Source organism: Sus scrofa, chromosome 3 (genome assembly GCF_054392235.1).
Source record: "Sus scrofa isolate SSC_HxYL_T2T_F1_AM1 chromosome 3, Sscrofa_HxYL_maternal_Yorkshire_Landrace_v2.0, whole genome shotgun sequence".
NCBI lineage: Eukaryota > Metazoa > Chordata > Mammalia > Artiodactyla > Suidae > Sus > Sus scrofa.
The window spans coordinates 10,964,984-10,982,970 of NC_139385.1; the positions used below are offsets into that span (position 1 = coordinate 10,964,984).

General features: G+C 50.9%; 1 protein-coding gene and 1 long non-coding RNA gene across 3 annotated transcripts in view; one reads left to right on the forward strand and one right to left on the reverse strand.

The window, feature by feature from the left end:
* Positions 1 to 8,116: 8,116 nt before the first annotated feature.
* TMEM270 (transmembrane protein 270) overlaps positions 8,117 to 17,987 on the forward strand; it is a 147,174-nt gene continuing 137,303 nt past the window's right edge. The window contains exon 1 of the mRNA XM_085016839.1: positions 8,117 to 8,243. Within this exon, the coding sequence (XP_084872965.1) occupies positions 8,238 to 8,243 (6 nt within the window). The 5' untranslated portion in view covers positions 8,117 to 8,237. The remainder of the gene's footprint in view (positions 8,244 to 17,987) is intronic.
* On the reverse strand, positions 13,665 to 17,895 carry LOC146404391 (uncharacterized). 2 transcript variants are annotated; one of them, XR_014842589.1, is made up of 3 exons: positions 17,591 to 17,895; positions 15,226 to 15,423; positions 13,665 to 14,613 (listed from the first exon to the last, which is right to left on the reverse strand). It is a non-coding gene; the product is annotated as an uncharacterized LOC146404391 (long non-coding RNA). The 2 variants fall into 2 exon arrangements; XR_014842590.1 differs by having other exon boundaries at positions 15,869 to 17,895.

Genomic DNA, 17,987 nt, shown 5'->3' on the forward strand with positions numbered 1-17,987 from the left:
CAAGAACCATGCAATGCTGTCCAGTAGAACTTTCTTTGGTGATGAAATGTTTTATAATACACGCTGTTCAAGTGGCTCTTGAGCATTTGAAATGTGTCTAGTGCTGCTGAAACCTAACACTTCAGAAGGGACTTGAACCCACGACCTCCCAGCTGAAGTCGCACACACATGGTCTGGTCTTACGGCTTAATGAAGCTCTGGTTCTTTTTTTTTTTTTTTTTGCTTTTTGCTTTTTTTTAATGGCTGCATCTGTGGCATATGGACGTTCTCAGGCTAGGGGTGGAATTGGAGCTACAGCCACTGGCCTACATCACAGCCACAGCAATGCAGGATCCAAGCTGCATCTTCGACCTACACCACAGCTCACAGCAATGCCAGATCCTTAACCCACTGAGCAAGGCCAGGGATTGAACCCGCAACCTCATGGATCCTAGTTGGGTTCGTTACTGCTGAGCCATGAAGGGAACTCCCAAAGCTCTGGTTCTTTTTGTCTCCTGGCAGAAGGTATTCAAGGAGAGGCAGAATGATAGCTAAGAAGTAGATTTATTGAGAGAGACACACACTCCGTAGACAGAGTATGGGCCATCTCAGAAGGCAAGAGGTTGCCCCCCAGTACAGGGTGGTTAGTTTTTATGGGCTGGGTAATTTCATACACTAATAATTGGGGGAGTTGTCTATTTTGGAGAAAGGAATTGGGGCCCTGCCCCCTTCCTGTCTCACTGCTGAGGAGTGAATTTTAACACTTATTTAAGAAATCTGTGGCTAGTGGCCTCTGAATTGGACAGCACAGGGAGCCTTGCTACTCAAAGTATGGGCCACAGACTTGCAGCACCTGTGTTAGCATCGTTAACTTGAGTAGCTCCAGGGACAAGCCTTAGGGAAGTTTGTTAGAAATGCAATTTTTTTTTTTTTTTTTGGCAAGCCCACGGATTGCAAGCCGTGCCACAGCAGCGACCAGAGCCACAGCAGGGACAGCACTGGATCCTTAACCCTCTGATTCACTGTGGAACTCCAGAAATGCAAATTCTTGAGTCCCACCCCAGACCTTTTGAATCTGAATCAGATTGCTGGTGGGTGGGGTGGTAGTGAGGTCCAGGAACTTGCATTTTAGCTAACTCTTTGGGTGATATCTATGCAGCTGAAGTTTCAGAAGCATTAGCCTAGAACACCCTTGTAGAGGCTGGAAATCTGGGTGGGCAGACTTTGGGAGACTGTTGCAGTTATCCAGTAGGAGGCTGATGAGCAGGGTTCATGGTGCCAGGCAGAGGAGGAGAACCTAGGAAGAGGAGCAGTTTTGGGCAAAAAGGGTGTTAACAGTTTGGGAATGTTGCACTTGAGATATCTGTGAAGAGATCCTGGAGGCTGTTTGATGCCAGGGTCTTGAGCTCAGGAGAGAAGCCAGGCTGGAGATAGATTCAAGGTCTTGAGTACAACCTATGCTCATTGAATCATCTGGCACAGGTGAGATTACTCAGAGAAGAAAAAGAGGAGAGGAGAGGGCTCCGGATCCAGCTTGAGGACCTCCAACACTTCAGGTAGGTTAGGGATGTCCTGGAGAGAGAGAACCGGGAATGGCTTTTCTTGACGTAAGAGAAGCCATTTTGGTCCAAGCCATTTTGTGATCTAAACCTGGCCACGGTGCTTGCCCTCGAATGGGTCTCAGTAATCAATGATCCCAAGGGAACAAAGGAGTGCAGGGACAGAGAAAAGGCAGTCAAACTAGATGGCAGTGATAAAACAGAATCCTAGTTGGGAGTTCCTGTCATGGCTCAGTGGTTAATATCCATGAGGACGCATGTTTGATCCCGGCCTCATTCAGTGGGTCAAGGATCTGGCGTTGCTGTGAGCTGTGGCGTAGGTCTCAGATGCGGCTTGGATCCCGCATTGCTGTGGCTGTGGCCTAGGCTGGCAGATGAAGCTCCGATTCAACCCCTGGTCTGGGGACCTCCATATGCCTTGAGTGTGGCCCTAAAAAGACAAACAAACAAACCAGAGTCCTAGTTTCTCCCGAGGGGAGGTAGATATAGAACAGTCTGAGTTCGGCAGGAACTAAGCCCCGCCCACCCTCCAGGTGGAGGGTGGACTGATGAACTGACCCTCCTGCCTTCAGTCCACTGAACTTGGTTGGACTCTGTGGACCTTGGCCCCAATTTTATGCTGAATGCTCCTCTGCTCAAGCCCCTTCGTGAATATGCACAGACCCTTAGCTTAAAATTTCCCCAGTTTTGCTGTTCAGGTCAAGGCTGCAGCCACTGGCCTACACCACAGCCACAGCAATGCGGGATCTGAGCCTCGGGTGCAACCCTAAAAAGACAAAAACAAAAACTAAAAAAAAGACTCAGAAAGAAACCGTGATTTTCCCCCTAACGGCCTGAAAAATGTAGGTAGAGGAAGGGCCTTTTCCTGAAAGGGAGGTTTCTGCAAAGAATGTGGGCTGGGTGTGGTGGGGGGAATTCTAGGCTGAGCCTAGAGATCAGAGTCCACGCCTTGTCCCATTGTCTGCTTGGCCCAGCAAACATTTGTTTACCAAACTTTTGCTCCTCTCTCTCTCCCTCAATTGCCTTTCTCCTTTTGCAAATTCCAGACCCCACCTCGGACCTCTTCCTGGGTCATTCGCTGAAGATGGTATTTAATGTCGGAGTTTTGGCCATTTTGGCAAGTCGCTCCATTTTCCTGGGTCTCTCCCACACATACATGCTCTTAAACATTGATTTTTCTCCTGGTTAGCGGCCTCACGTCAATTTAATTCTTAGCCAGAAGAACCTGGAAAGGTAGAGGAAAATTTTTTCCTCCCCCAAAACTGAGTACCCCGGCCAAGTTGATAATTAACCTCTCTCTCCAAACTTCTCTTTCTCGGCCCCCACCTGTTCCCCTCAGGACTGAGGAGACGCAAAGAAAAGGGGGGAGGGCATGACCCCCCCCTCAGTACAAAAGCCCTCTGTTTCGCCCACTTCCTGTTATTGGGCTTTATTGTCCTAGACCTTCCGCAAGGGTATGAGGAACAAAGAAAGAGCAGTTAAGTGAGAAAAGGAGGGACAATAATTCCGTGATAAAACAGAGTCCTAGTTCCTCTTCAAGGGATAGACATAACGACCTGACACCTGACACGAACTAAGCTCCCCTCCCTGGTGACCACAGACCCGCAGCTGTAGCTCCGATGGGACCCCTAGCCTGGGAACCTCCATAGGCCACGGGTGCGGCCCTAAAATGCAATAAATAAATAAATAACCCTTCCCTGAAAGCCAACGGGGAGCTTGGGCCTTTGGAGCACAAGCCTCCCGTTCTTCTGGGCTCTGCACGGGATGCTGTGCTTTCCTTCCCCAACCCCTGTCAGTGCGTTGACTTTGCCGTGTGTTGTGTGAGCAAAGCCAGGTTCGGTGTGGTAACACCCTGACACCAGCCAAGGTCCAAACGCAGACCTGACTTCGTCCAAAGCTCTATGGAGACCACGTGGTGAACCCACTGGGTTTTGCTGTAAATAACAGAACACGTGCACGGCTATGGCTTAAACGGAGAGGGAGCCACAGGTCTCAGACAGGAGGCTGGGACTGGGCAGTGTGGTCTGGGACTCAGGCCTCGAGGGACCCAGGCTCTTGTCCTCTTCCCTCTCTGCCACCTTTTGCATGGAGGCCTTTGTCCTCATGTCTGTTGCCTCGTCACGGCTGCTACACCTCCCAACAGGACAAAGGAAAAAGGGCACAAAGCTAGGCCAGCTGAGTCTAGTCCATCGCGGAAGCCCCATCCTGGGAGTTCTGTTACCCTATTGGCCAGACCGGGTCACGTGGCCGCTCCTGACTCACCTCTGGAAAGGCGAGAGGGGGAGGGGAGGAGGCAGGTGATGGGGGCCGACTCAACCCGCTGGCATCTGAGCCCCATCTGCAGCCTCATGTTCCACTTAGGCCAATAAATATTAATTGTGCAGCTACTGTTTGCCAGGTCCTGGGCGGGGCACCCGAGGCAGTCACAGAGGTGAGTCAGAAGGAGCCCCTTCTCCACCCTGTTCTGGGGGAGGAGGTGAGGGTGGCATGTCTTCCCCTGTTCAAGGCCTGGGCACCCTCCCCCTCCATGTCCAGGACCACTGACTGCTCTGTCTGGGATGGGGCTGTTTGGTTGCTATGATGTTGAGAAATGTCGTGGGAAGTGACTGCTCAGGAAGGCGGGTGGCCTCGGTAAAGGCGGTTCTGAGGACTTTCCCTTGTGGCTCAGTTGTTAACCAACCTGACTAGGATCCGTGAGGATGTGGGTTCGATCCCTTGCCTCGCTCAGTGGGTTAGGGATCTGGCGTTGTCATGAGCTGTGGTGTAGGTCGCAGACGCGGCTGGGATCTGGCATTGCTGTGGCTGTGGTGTAGGCCAGCAGCTCTGATTCAACCCCTAGACTGGGAACCTCCATATGCTGCAGGTGCAGCCCTAAAAAGAAAGGCGGTTCTGTTGGAGCATCAGAGGTGGCTTGGGTGGCTTCAGGACAGACCTTGATGGGGGAAGGGCCCTTGCGGGGTCTGCATATCTGCCCTCGTAGAACCCTCGGTGGTGTCCCGCTCTGCCCAGGGTCTGCATGGGTTGTGGGCGCCTCTAGCTCTGGTTCCATGGCCCTGGTGGAGAATCCGACTCGCCATGTATGACAAGGGCAGAAGCTGGTGGTTTTCGGACACTGTTCTTCCCCCGTGTGGAGCCAAGTCCTCTCGAACTTAACTTTCTCTACAACCCTCTCCACTCCTTCCAGTCCGGAGCCCAGGAACCTGTTCTAGCCTCGAGGTGGGAGGCCTTTCTCTGACTCATCACATTTTTGTTTTCTCTAATCGTTCACCGCCCTTAGTTCCTAAGCCCTTTCTGTGTTTTTCTCTGCTGAAAAGCGATCTTCCCCTGGGGCCGTGGATTCCACTGGTCCCACAGCAGCAAAATTCGGGAAAGGGGTGGGGAACGGAACACAGCGGTGGGGAGTGGGGGAGGGAGAGGCAGGCGTTCCTGTGTGGAAGCTAATGTCCCAGCTCAGATGTAGACGCCAAAGGCCAAGGGCCGAAAGTGGTGGGGGAGAGTCCAGAGTCATCCCGTGGCCAGAGCGAGGGGACAAAGCAGGGGGAACAACCGGGCAAGGCATGGCCACGTGGAAAGTAACGTAATGTCTTTTCTATCAAAGGACTTCTTGGTTACTTCATTTTGCTCCAGTTCCGGTGCCTACCTTCCCTCTTCTCCCAGTAACAATTTGTTTCAAATTAGCCAACGGAGAGGAATGAGCGCCCTGACCTGACCCATGGGAAGGGGACAGGTACATCGCCTGCAATAGGGAGAAATAGGGAGGGTCTTTTCTTCTTTGCGCGTGCTTTTTGAGCACCCCCCACCCTCTGCAGGGGTAAAGAGCCTCCTTGAGATCTCCCTGGGTTCATGTGTCTCATTTTCCAACACTGACGATCAGAGCCATGTCCCCAACAGCCATGCCAGTGGGCATGAGTTCTGGGGGAAGGTGGGACTTTCAGGGCGCCCGGGCCTGAAGGAGGTGGTGCGCAAATGTGAGGATAAGGGGATGGGTCAGGCTGCTTCCGAATGCAGGCATCAGAACCTCCCCCATCCCCAAAAGGGTGTAAGTAGCAGGGTTGCCGCTTCCTCTGCCCAGAAGACCAGTAGTCAGCCGAGCCGAGGCACGGCGTTCCGATTGCACCAAGGACCCAAACTCCAGGGTGTGCCAGGCCATGTGTTTGCTTTGTTAGCCCCTTCTGGGCACAGGATAGTGACAACTGCTCAGGCCTTTAAGTGTTCTCACAAAGCCCCAAGGCAGCTTGTCTCCTGGTCTCTCTCTCTTTCTTTGGGGGGGAGGAGGTTTTCCTGGAAGCCCCAGAGGCGGGGAAAGCCAGGTCTGGTACTTCCAGGCTCGGGTGTGGGAGGCAAGCCCAGCCTCCAGGAGGGAGGCCCGGGGAATGGCTGTTGGTCCAAGCTGGGTGCCAGCTCTCTGATGAGTTCCGATGGTGGGAGTGTCTGCAGGTGTAGCTGCTGCCTGTGCAGGACCCAGATCACCAGGCTGGGGACTTGGTTTCTGACCTTGAAGGAGCTACGGGGAGTTAGAGCATCAGAGCTGCATTTTACAAAGATGGTGAGAGTGGACTCGGTGGACTGCACCATCTGGTCCGAGGCTGTTGGGATTTTTTTTTGTTTTTTTTTTTGTCTTTTTGCCATGTCTTGGGCCACTCTGGCAGCATATGGAGGTTCCCAGGCTAGGGGTCAAATTGGAGCTGTAGCCGCCGGCCTACACCAGAGCCTCAGCAATGTGGGATCCGAGCCGCGTCTGTGACCCACACCACAGCTCATGGCAACGCCGGATCCTTAACCCACTGAGCAAGACCAGGGATCGAACATGGTTCCTAGTCGGGTTCATTAACCACTGAGCCACAACGGGAACTCTGAGGCTGTTGTGATTATTGAGCTGGCGTCCCGGTTGCATCCGGGGCCGCCGTGGGGTCCATAGGGCATGGGGTTTGGGGGATGAGGAGAGAGCAGCTGCCCTTCCTTCTGGCTCCCTCCTGCCAGGCCGATGCTCTTTCCAGACTCCTCTGCTGCCTCCTCCCCGCCTCTCCTCCACCGGTAAACATCGGAGGGCCTCCCCCTCCTGGGCCCGCCTTTCTTCTCCATCCACACTCACTTCCTAGGTGATCTCATCCAGTCCCGTGGGTTTAAGTGCTATTTATACACCAGTGACTCCCCAGTGGGTGGCTGGCCCTGCCTCTTCTCTGAACCCTGGACCTGTGCACCTGCCATCTCTCTCCTCGGGGAGCCACGGGCCCAAGCCCAGCTTTCTCCCCACTCCCGGCCCCGTCCTCTCTACCCAGTCACCTGAACCACTAAGCATCCAGGGACTCAACCCAAACCAGTTTTCTCGCATCCCATGTTCTGTCTGGGGGCAAATCTCGTGGTTCCTCGGCCTCATTCCTGTCACTCTGGTCCCACCCACCTTCCCCTCTCGCCCAGCTGCACCCCTCCCCAGCCCTGGGCCTTCAAACTGGGCTTCCTGCCTCTCCCATACCCAGTTGTTTCCTCAAGCAGGTCCTATTATTATTTTTAAACTTCCTCTTTTTTTTTTTCTTCTTTCTTTTTACGGCCAGCTTCGGTGACATATGGAGGTTCCCAGGCTAGAAGTTGAATAGGAGCTGCAGCTGCCAGCCTACGCCACAGCCACGTCCATGCCAGATCTGAGCCGCGTCTGCAACCTATGCCACAACTTGTGGCAATGCTGGATCCTTAACCCACTGAGCGAGGTCAGGCACTGAACCAGCATCCTCATGGATACTGGCTGGCTTCTTAACCTGCTGAGTCACAAGAGGAACTCCTGTTTTTAAACTTCTTATGGGAAATTTCAAATACACAAAAGAAGAGATTAGTACAATAACCTTATGAGTTTATCACTCCAGTTTCAATGGCTAATGAAACAAGCCCAACCAGAATGACATTCTCACCAAATATATTTAATGAGTTTATTCTCCCACTTAAAACCTAAAATCCAATTCCTCACCAACCTCATCCTTAACCTCTATCCTCACTCCGCCATCCTTGCCTCTGCTGATCCTGGAACACCCCACGGTGACCTCAGGGCTTTTGCACTACTGGTTTTTTTTTTTTTTTTGGCCTAGATGACTCTTCTTTTAGATTTTTGCTTGACTGGCTTGGTTTCAACCGTCAGGTATCCTCCACTCAGAATGAACAAACATTTTGCCCTTAGGGCTTCCGAATATTTGAAGATAGAAGAAGAGAGCATTACAGACAATGTTGAAATCCCCTCTGACTTTGTCCCCCCTCCATTAGCTGCCCCAAGGCACCCGCTACGATCGTAAATGGGCAGAGACCTTCTAGGTCTTGTGTTTTATAAGTATTTTCCCTGTATATGAGTCCAGAACAACAGATAATATTGCTTCATAGGCTTGAAAAAAATTGCACGAATGCTGTCATTCCCCGGCTATGACTCCGTGACTTTCCCTCTTCACCTAACACTGCTTTTGAGATCTGTCCACGTCGATGCATTTTAACCACTGCTTAGTCATCCCTGAGACAGATACACCCAGTTTATATATTCATTTCCCTCTTGGTGGACAAAATGCAGCCACACATGGTCATGTGAACATGTTTTTTTCGTTCACAGGTGGATGCCTCTGAAAGGAGTGCTTTTCGGACTGGGCTTTGCAACCCACCTAGTGAAAAACAATGCAATCAGTTGTGAAATAGAACGAGGAGAAAATAAGGCACACATCGCACGCAATGAGGGTAATTACTGCTTTGTTCACTTCGTGTTTCAGTTTCACATGTTTGAGTAACGGGCGGCTCTGAACACTGCACGCCTCACCATGCGTGGCTCTAGCCTCTGCAAACCAACATGGAACTGCTGGGTCATGAAATGGGCCATCTGATGTGCTGGTTGCCCCACAGACTCGCTAGTGCATGGTGTACGGTCAGAATTTTTTGGTTGTTGTTTTTGCAAATGAATATGAGAGAGGATCTCCCTGTGGTTTTAATTTGCATTTTCTTTGACGACTACCGACATCAAACATCTTTTCCTATGTTCATTGGCTCTTTGATTTTTCTCTTCGGTGAATTGCCTTTGCCTAGGTGTTCTACTGAGTCATTTGATTTTATCTTACTGATTTGTCGGCGTTCCTTAGATACTCTGTGTATTCTGGCTACCGGTCCTTGGATGGTTTCACAGGGTGCAAGCATTTCTTCCAGGCCGTCACCACCTTTTGGCTTTGTTCCTGCTGTCTCTACACCAGATTCAGCAACAAGGAGATTATCAGGGCCTTAGGCCAGGGCAGTGGTGGTGGCAGTGGTGGTGACAGGCCCAGAAGCTACATGGCTGGTGGCTGGTGGCCATGGTCAGGCTACAGGACTTTCCCGCACAACATGGTTGAAATGGTCAAGGGACGGGGCACTGACGAACCTGTGTTTTTCTTTTAATAAAAGTTGTATACACTTTGAGTTCCCATTGTGGCTCTGTGGGTTAAGAACCCAACTGTATCCATGAGGATGTGGGTTTGGCCTCACTCGGTGGGTTAAGGCTTCGGCGTTGCCGCAAGCTACAGCCTCGGTTACAGATGTGTGGCTCGGATCCTGTGTTGCTGTGGCTGTGGCAGAGGCCGGCAGCAACAGCTCCGATTAGACCCCTAGCCTGGGAACCTCCATATGCCGCGGGTGTGGCCCTAAAAAGAAAAAAAAAATTGTGTCCATTTAAGGTGTGTACCTTGATGTTTCAATACACACGTACACGGTGAAATGAGCCCCTCCACCCAACGAATTCACATTTCTGTTGCCTCTACGTGGTTACTGTTTGTGTGTGTCAAGAAGATTTAATAAAACCTCTGCTCTTTGGAAATGTCAAGTATACAGTGGTGCATTGTTTGCTGTCACCAGGCTAGAATTAGATCTTTGTATCTCATTCATCTTTTATAACCGAAACTTTGTACCCTTTGATCAACAGTCACCTCATTCCCACAACCCCAACCTCTGGCCACCACCACTCTGCTTTCTGTTTCTAAGAGGTCAGTGTTCAGGTTTTTTTTTTGTTTTGTTTTCTAGGGCCGCACCCTCGGCATATGGAGGCTCCCAGGCTAGGGGTCGAATCCGAGCTGTAGCCACCAGTCTACACCAGAGCCAGAGCCCCGCCAGATCTGAGCCGCGTGTATGCCCTACACCACAGTTCGTGGCAACCCGGGTTCCTTCACCCACGGAGCGAGGCCAGGGATGGAAAACTGGGTCCTCATGGAGACTCGTCGGATTTGTTTCCGCGGAGCCGCGAGGGGACCTCCTAAGAGTTCAGCTTTTTCAGATTCCATGTATCACCGAGGACATGTGGTGTTTCTCTTTCCGTGTGTTGCTTATTCCACTTAGCATAATGTCCTCCAGTTCCAGCCGTGTTGTCACACGCTCGTATGTGGGAATGTAAATTAGTACAGCCGTTATGGAAAACAGGGTAGCGCTTCCTCCAAAAATTAAACGCAGAACTGCCTTGGAGTTCCTGTAGTGTCAGTGAGGATGCAGGTTCCACCTCTGGCCTCACTCTGGGTGAAGGACCCGGCATCGCTGCAAGATGCGGCTTGAACCTGGTGTTGTGGCTGTGGTGCAGGCCAGCAGCTGCAGCTCCCATTCCACCCCTAGCCTGGGAACTTCCACATGTGGCGGGTGTGGCTGTAAAAAGGAAAAAAAAAAATGAATGAAAACAGAACTCCCTCAGGAACCAGCAGTCCTCCTTCTGGGTGTATATCCGAAGGACTTGAAATCAGGATGGGGGAAAGTCACCTGCACTGACATGGTCATTGCAGCATTAGTCACAGCAGCCAAGACATGGAAACGCTCTGCATGTCCTTTGATGGATGGAAGAATTTTTTTTTTTTTTTTTTTTTTTTTTTTTGTCTTTTTAGGGCCACACTTGTGGCATATGGAGGCTCCCAGGCTAGGGGTCGAATCGGAGCTGTAGCCACTGGCCTACACCAGAGCCACAGCAACGTGGGATCAGAGCCGCGTCTTCGATCTGCACCAGAGCTCATGGCAACGCTGGATCCTTAACCCACTGAGCAAGGCCAGGGATCAAACCAGCAACCTCATGTTTCCTAGTCGGATTTGTTAACCACTGAGCCATGACGGGAACTCCAAGGAACATTTTCTTTAGGACACAAGGAGCAAGTAGGGAGGGAAGGAGTGGGGGTTGGGGTTGAAGGAGGCAGATCCCAGAGAGAGGGCTAGGTGAGCTGGCAGTAGACAAGGGTGCTAAGGGAGTTCCCATCGTGGCTCAGTGGTTAATGAACCTGACTTGCATCCATGAGGACGCAGGTTCGATCCCTGGCCTTGCTCAGTGGGTTAAGGATCCGGCAGCATGAGCTGTGGTGTAGGTCGCAGATGGGGCTCGGATCCTGTGTTGCTGTGGCTGTGGCGTAGGCCTGTGACTACAGCTTTGATTGGACCTCCCGCCTGGGAACCTCCATATGCCGCAGGTGTGGCCCTAAAAAGAGAGGAAAAAAAAAAAAGAGAGAAAGAAAACAAGGGTGCTAAACAAGGTGTTTGGTTCTGAAAACACTGATCAATAAATGACTTGGTGAAAATTATATTTCCCATTTTTGTTTTTCTCACATGTTGGTTTTTGCACCATGCAGGTGTGACTTTGTAATCTGTTCCAGGCATTGGAGCATTCCCCCAACCCCCGTTTATACAAATTTTTATTTGGGGGGATGACTAATGTTTTTGAGCAAAGGGATGGTTCGGCGACTTTCTATCCTCTTAAAGAACACTTTATAAAAGTATTTTTATGTGAAAAAATTAGAATTAATTTTAAGGTTGCAACGACCCTTTTTTGTATGGTTGTTTTTTGTTTTTTTGTTTTGTTTTGTTTGTTTTTGAATTTCACAAATGAGTCTTGGGCTCCAAGTGAATTGCCTGAAAGTGGTTTGGCTGGAATGGATATTTCCACATGTTGATTTATGAATTAATGAGATGTGTGCCCTCAGGGGTGATTACTTTCAAGAAATTTGCACATATTTTAAAGCAATGTTGTCAAGCTTTAGCTTATTTTTATTTATTTTTTTAAAATTCTTGAGTTCTGGAGTTCTCATTGTGGTGCAGCAGAAACGAATCCAACTAGTAACCATGAGGATGTGCGTTCGATTCCTGGCCTCACTCAGTGGGTTAAGGATCTGGTGTTTCCAGTGAAACTGTGGTGGGGATCCTGTGTTGCTGTGGTGTAGGCTGGTAGCTGCAGCTCCGATTCCACTGCTGGTTTGGAATGAGAAACTCCATGTGCTGCAGGTGCAGCCCTAAAAAGACACACCCCTCTCCTGAAAAAATCTTGAGTTATCTTCTCATCTTCAGACACTGACTTCACTCACCTACCAGCCCCCAGGCACTGGTATGCGGCCAGGGACTGCGCAAAGCCCTCCCACTATTTCAGCGACTCCTCCCCACCACCTCACCTGGCAGATTCTGTATACAAATTATATCCCACTTTTACAGATAAAGAAACTTGGGGGTGGGAACACAGATGTGTGGTTAAACGGCAGAGGTCAGTTCAATTCCCAGTCTGACTCCAAAACCTTTTCCCTTAATCAGGATAGGGCCCTCAGCTTTCATCCGTCTCCTGATCTTTTTTGCATTAAAGTGGTTTCAGTCAAGCTATCTTTAGAAAGAAAAAATGCAAGCTTCAGTGTTCCCCTGTGGTGCAGCAGGTTAAGGACCTGCCCTCCCTCCAGTGTTTGCACGGGTTCGATTCCGGGGTGGGGCACTTCCACGTGGGCGTGGCCAAAAAACCAAGTTCCAATAAGTTTGACGACATCCTTATTTTTGTGTACTTCTGGAAGAAAAAAGATTTGAAATAAAGCGACGTTTTAATATTGAAACGGGAAAAAAAAAAAAAAAGAATATCAGACCAGAACATTTCACGGTGGTTTCGCCTTTAGCCACCCAGGGACCTGCACCGGGCGAACGTCTCAAGATGACGCGTATTTGTTGTCGCAGGCTCAGAAAAGACAAAAACTAACGCCCGCCCGGAAAACTTTCCATCAATTTTCGCAGCGCGCTCAGGTGCGTCGGCCCCCGCGCCCCTGGTGTCTGCTGCCCCCAGGCGGTGGCGCCGCGATCCGGCACGCGCATCGGGGAGCCCCTGGGGCTGGGAGGAAGTTGAAGGCAGGCTTCCTAACTCTTTCGCCCCGGGTCCTGGACTGGGGAGGAGAATCCCTGCAGAGGGGCCAAAACTGGGGAATGGTGCCCTCTGGCGTTAGGCAAGGCGGCGGCCGCGGATAACCAACCGGGTTATCGCACCTGGTCCTTCTTGTGGGCGGGGTGTATTGGCCGAGTCTACATAGTGCATGGATGGCCTTGAACCTATGTGTTGAGTAGGAATGAGAGAGGAGTAGAGGGTTTCTTACTGAGGGACCCAGGTTGGGGGTTCTTCTGCGGCAGCTCCTGCTGCCCTTATGTACAGCCTGACAGGGATCTCAGGACTTTCTCAATCACTTATTAATTCAACAAATATTTAGGCAGCTCCTGCTATGCACCATGCACTGTTCCAGGCACGGGGCACAGTAGCGAACAAGATTCACGGTGGTCCTGACCTTCAGCCCACCTCTGAAGGTCAGGAAGGAAGGAGATGGGATGACTCTGGGGGTTCTGGCCCCTGGGCCTGCACTGCATGGCTTGGGCTGCTATTCCCTGAGCTAGGTTGGGGGAGCCCCTGGGTTGATTTCACTTTCCAGGGAGGCCTCGCCTGTTACCAGATTTCCAGCACTCTGCGTGTCCCTCCATTCTGCGGTCTGGCAGCCACAGAGCCAGAGAGGCCTCTAGCTTAGGGGACCAAGAAGAGCACACTGGTGAATCAGAGCCGAGCCTGGGACCTGGGCCTAATGGAGCTTGAGAGGTACCCTGAGGGTCAGCCCTGCAGGGGAAGGGGGCAGTGTGCCATTTCTAGCTCCCACCTGTTTTGTTTTGTTTTCTTTTTAGGGCTGCACCTGCAGCATATGGAAGTTCCCAGGCTAGGGGGTGAATCGCAGCTGCAGCTGCCCACCAACGCCACGGGATCCCTTAACCCACTGAGCAAGGCCAGAGGTGGAACCTGCATCTTCATCTTCATGGATGGTAGTTGGGTTCTTAACCTGCTGAGCCACAACAGGAATGCTTAAAAAAAAATAAAATAAAATAGATGCTTGCTGGTGACCTTAAAAAAATTGTTTATTCCAGTTGATTTACAATGTTCTCAGACTGATTGGTTTAAAACTGCCCTCCTGAGAGTCTGAAATTGCAATTAAGTTAGGTATTAAGTCTTGGTGGGGCTTAGCGCAGGTGACTCCATTTGGGGCCTGTTGTTCCTTTTTAGCAATTCTCCCCCTTTGATCAAACTCTCAACTGAGAGATGTGATCAGAACTGAAGACACGACTACCCCTCACTTTGCTGCTCTGTAGTTCTCACAGCATTTGTTGATGCTGCTTTTTTGCTTTTTTGCTGAGTCGGTGTGGTATTCACAGGTCACACCTCCAGGCACACAGTTTTTTTTTTACTGGATCATTTGCTTTGTTCCGTTTTTGAAGTCCAGCCTCAGGGAGATTTGCTGGGTGATTAGTGGCTGTGAACAAGCATTTAAAGCTTTTGAGAAAATGCAATGCACCAGGCATACAATTATAACTATAAGCAGGACAATTTTCACTGTCAAACATGTGTCCTCAGAAGCCGTGGGTCCCCAGGATCCAAACTAATCAAAATCCAATTAAGTCAAAGAGACCCCATTGGAGGAGTCACCTTTCCAAGCCAAATGCTTTGCTCAGTGACCTTATGAAACTGAGTTTCGGCTTCCCCAGAAGTGTTCACTCCCGGTGCATGCAGCAGGTGGGGTTGGCCACAGACCTGCTCAGCCACAAGATAATCCTGTTATCAAGAACAACTTTGGCCAGAGTCTAAGGAGCTTTCCTGAGTAGCTAGTGTCTTAGCAACGGAATCTACAGTGTTTCGAGAGGTTTCTGATCAAATTCGCATTTGTATTTACTTCTAAGCCACGGGTCAGTCAGGTTTTTAGTGCATATGGCGTGAGAATCTGTTCTAAATTCCAGAGCTTCTTTCCTCAGCAATGGCCTGAGAGACAGAGCTGAAGGCATCATCTTTCCAGACCTAGGCCAGAGGAAAGGAAAGAAAGGGAAGAAGAAAGAGTTTCATGTTTAGTTAAAGTAGAAAATCTTGATCCCGTGTTTTGACGTCTGCTCTTCTTTTCCGAGACAGTTGGATTGGATGTCTCCAGTGTTTGCACAGGACCTACCAATTTTTGCAGCTTTTTGGCGTCTGAGGTCCCTGTTAGCCTTTATGGACCCAGTCCGGCTCAAGTTGGACTCAGTCCGACTCCAGCTGGTAACCACCAACAATCCCCATGGAACTTTGGACTGGGGAAAAGCATGGAACCAGCAGACCTCAGCAAATGAAGACAGCAGACTGCTTCCAAACAAATGGGAAACTACAGTGGCCATAGCAGTTGCCAAGGTGGAATTTGGGGGAGGATTCCTGACAAATGGGAAACTGCAGACGAAACCACCAGCAGTTTCCCAACATGGAATCTGGGGAGAGAATCAAGGGCTGGGATTTCTAAACAAATGGGGGAACAGACTGGAAAGCCAATTAGACCGGGAGCTTGATGCAAAGAGAGCAGGGCCCACAACCACAAGGAACTTACCCTGGGGCTCAGAAATGAACAGAAAGACTGAACCCAAAAAGGGGTTCGAGGTACCATACCTGTTTTTCCCATTGTCCCTGAAAACCATCAGAATTTCACTCTGGGTCCTACCACAGCCACCACATCTGTTAAAAACCCCAATTCAACTGCGTATGTTTGGAGATCTGATTTACTTTATTCAACCACTGATCACAGTCAGCCTCCCGGCCAGCAAGGAGAAAGGTGCCCCGAGGAGCTGTACAAAGAGGCAGGCTTTCCTAGGCAGAAGGAGGGTGGGACAAAGAAATGAAGAGGCTGGGTTATTTCAGGTCACCTGCCCTTAAAGGAAGGCAGGGGTCTTAGATTACTTTGCAAGTGCTGACCAGGAAATTCCTGGTGGATTGGCTTAAAATCCTATGCCCAAGAGGCTGAAATTACAATTAGGTTAAATATGAAGTCCAGGTGGAGCTTAGCACAAGTGACTCCATTGTGGGCCTGTTGTTTCCTTTTAAGAGGGGCCGTGGTGGGGGGCAAGCCAAAGAGGAGAGAGAGGATGGAAAACAAATTGCAAATTCTGGTTTCAGCCTCCGCCATCCCACTCCCAGCAATCGGATTTTTCCCCAAACCTGCTCCTCCTCCATCCCCCACCTCTGTGGGCAGCACCTCCACCCACCCTTGGCTCAAGACTTCTGAGGTGTATCCCTGACTTCTGCCTCACCTCACCTTTCTTCCTTCACTCCTCTGTTGGGAAACAATTCCCCACAGGTGTCCTGAGTTTATTCACAGGACTTGATGGCTCTTCATTTTGGGTGATCTTTCTAGGATCCAGTTATACTTGGAAGGTATAACTTCTCCTCGTGCAAAGCACAGGCATGGTCCAGCATGATAACGTCTCTCTCGGGAGCAGAGGCAGGCTTGCTTACTGCCCATCAGAAAAGATTTGGGTTCCCTAAGCTCAGGGTTTCTCTTCCACAATATACCCACTTCGGGTACAGGTACCCTCTGCCCCTTTTTATGTCACCCTGTGGGATCTGGGACTCAAAAGACCAATGCAAAATACTTATACCCTAGTTTACTGCTAGTGCTGTAATGCATTGTCCATCATCTCTGACCCAGGAGTCTTGCGCCTTCTACCAGCATCCAAGATGCTCTTACAGGCTGACTGGTTAGCTTGCAAGGAGGGTACCATCTTGGACCTCTCACCACCTTTTTTTTTGGCCACGCCCACAGCATGCAGATGTTCCTGGGCCAGGGATCTAACCCTCGCCACAGCAGTGACAGTGCTGGATCCTTAACCTGCTGCACCACAAGGGAACTCCCCTTTCATCATTTGTGATGGCTTCTAACCCTTCCGTTCCATCGTCTACACATCTCTGGCATCTGTCCACTTCAGCCCCATCACCTTGTGTCTAGAAGGTTAATTGTTGTGAGTTCCTATCCAATCTCCCCCTTGCTCCCCAAGACCCCTTCTCTGCCCTCGTCTAACTTCTTCCCTTGTAAAGTCCCCAGCGATCTCTAGCGCCTTGTTGCCTTGGGTCCTCAATGGCTCCTATCATTTGATAGAATATTCTGACCCATGTGGCCGTTGCTGACCTCACCACCTACCCCCTGTCTCACTTTATGACCTAGTACTACTGAGTTGTTAGACCCGTGCCATTCCTGCCGTGGGACCATCCTTCCTACTCTCTTCTCTGGAAGACTCCTACCCATCCTTCAAAACTTAGTGCAAGGAGGCCTTTCCGAAGACCCAACGACCCCGCAGGGCCTTAATGTTGGAGACAGAAGGGGTGGGTGGGGGAGGGGCAAGGGCACAGGACAGAGCGGAGGGACTTTGCACGCTCCACCCTCCCGGACCCCAGCTATTGCTCCGAGAGGGGAAACAAGTGGGTGAACAGGACTTGCCCTGGGCAAAGGTCACCTGTGACCTTCCAGCGACTCATTATGGACGGTTGCCATGTACAGCTGGGCAGGTCGTGTCCTGCCTTCGCGGAGTAAGGGCGTGAGACTGAGGTCGCCCTGTGTGTGAGGGCTGAGGGACCCTCTGCTACCAGTGCCCTGCACTCACAGAGTCCTGCCACCAGAGGGCGTGCTTTTAAAATTTTCCAAAAGGTCTGAGAGCAGCTTCCCTGGGCGTCTGCTGGGACCCAGGGAGGACAGCAATGGAGCAAACGCTGTGATCAAGGTTCTGGATTCTCCCAGAATTCTAAGCCTTTGGCCCTGATCCATGGCTCCAGAAACCTCTCTGGGATGCTCCAGGCAGCCTGTGTGTGGCCCTGAGGGTCTTTCCCTTTGAGAATGCCTCTTTTCAGGACCCTCTGAGGCCTTGATGTCACCATATTTTCTCTCCCCTGCCCTCCTCTAACTCAGTCTCAGAACCCACTGACCTGCCACTAAGATCAGAGGATAAAGGTCACAGCCGCACTGCTCTGCAGGGTGGGGACCAACCTTTAGCACAATTTGAGAAGAATGAATGGGGGGCTTGGGTCGGAGCTTTCCACCTTGGGCAGCTGAGGCGTCCTTCTGCCTCCAAACCTTTTGTCACCTGCGGCCCCCGGGGGTAAAGATTTCTATTTCCCAGGTCTTTGATCCTTTGGGGTTTGGAAGGATACGGGGAGGTGCAGCACCCCTACGCTGCCTTGGCTGCCTGTGCTAGGCGGGCTGGGTTTGTGGCGGTCATGTCCCTGGGGGCAGCCTCCGGCCGGGAAGTCACAGGTTGTGGAAGACAAATACCACAGTTTCTGTGCAGGGATGGGGCAGGAGGCAGTGAAGGGGAGCCTTTTGTGGCAACTGGTTTCCCGGGGTAACTTGGACCCCGCCCTGCGGTATCTGTGAGGTCACCTGC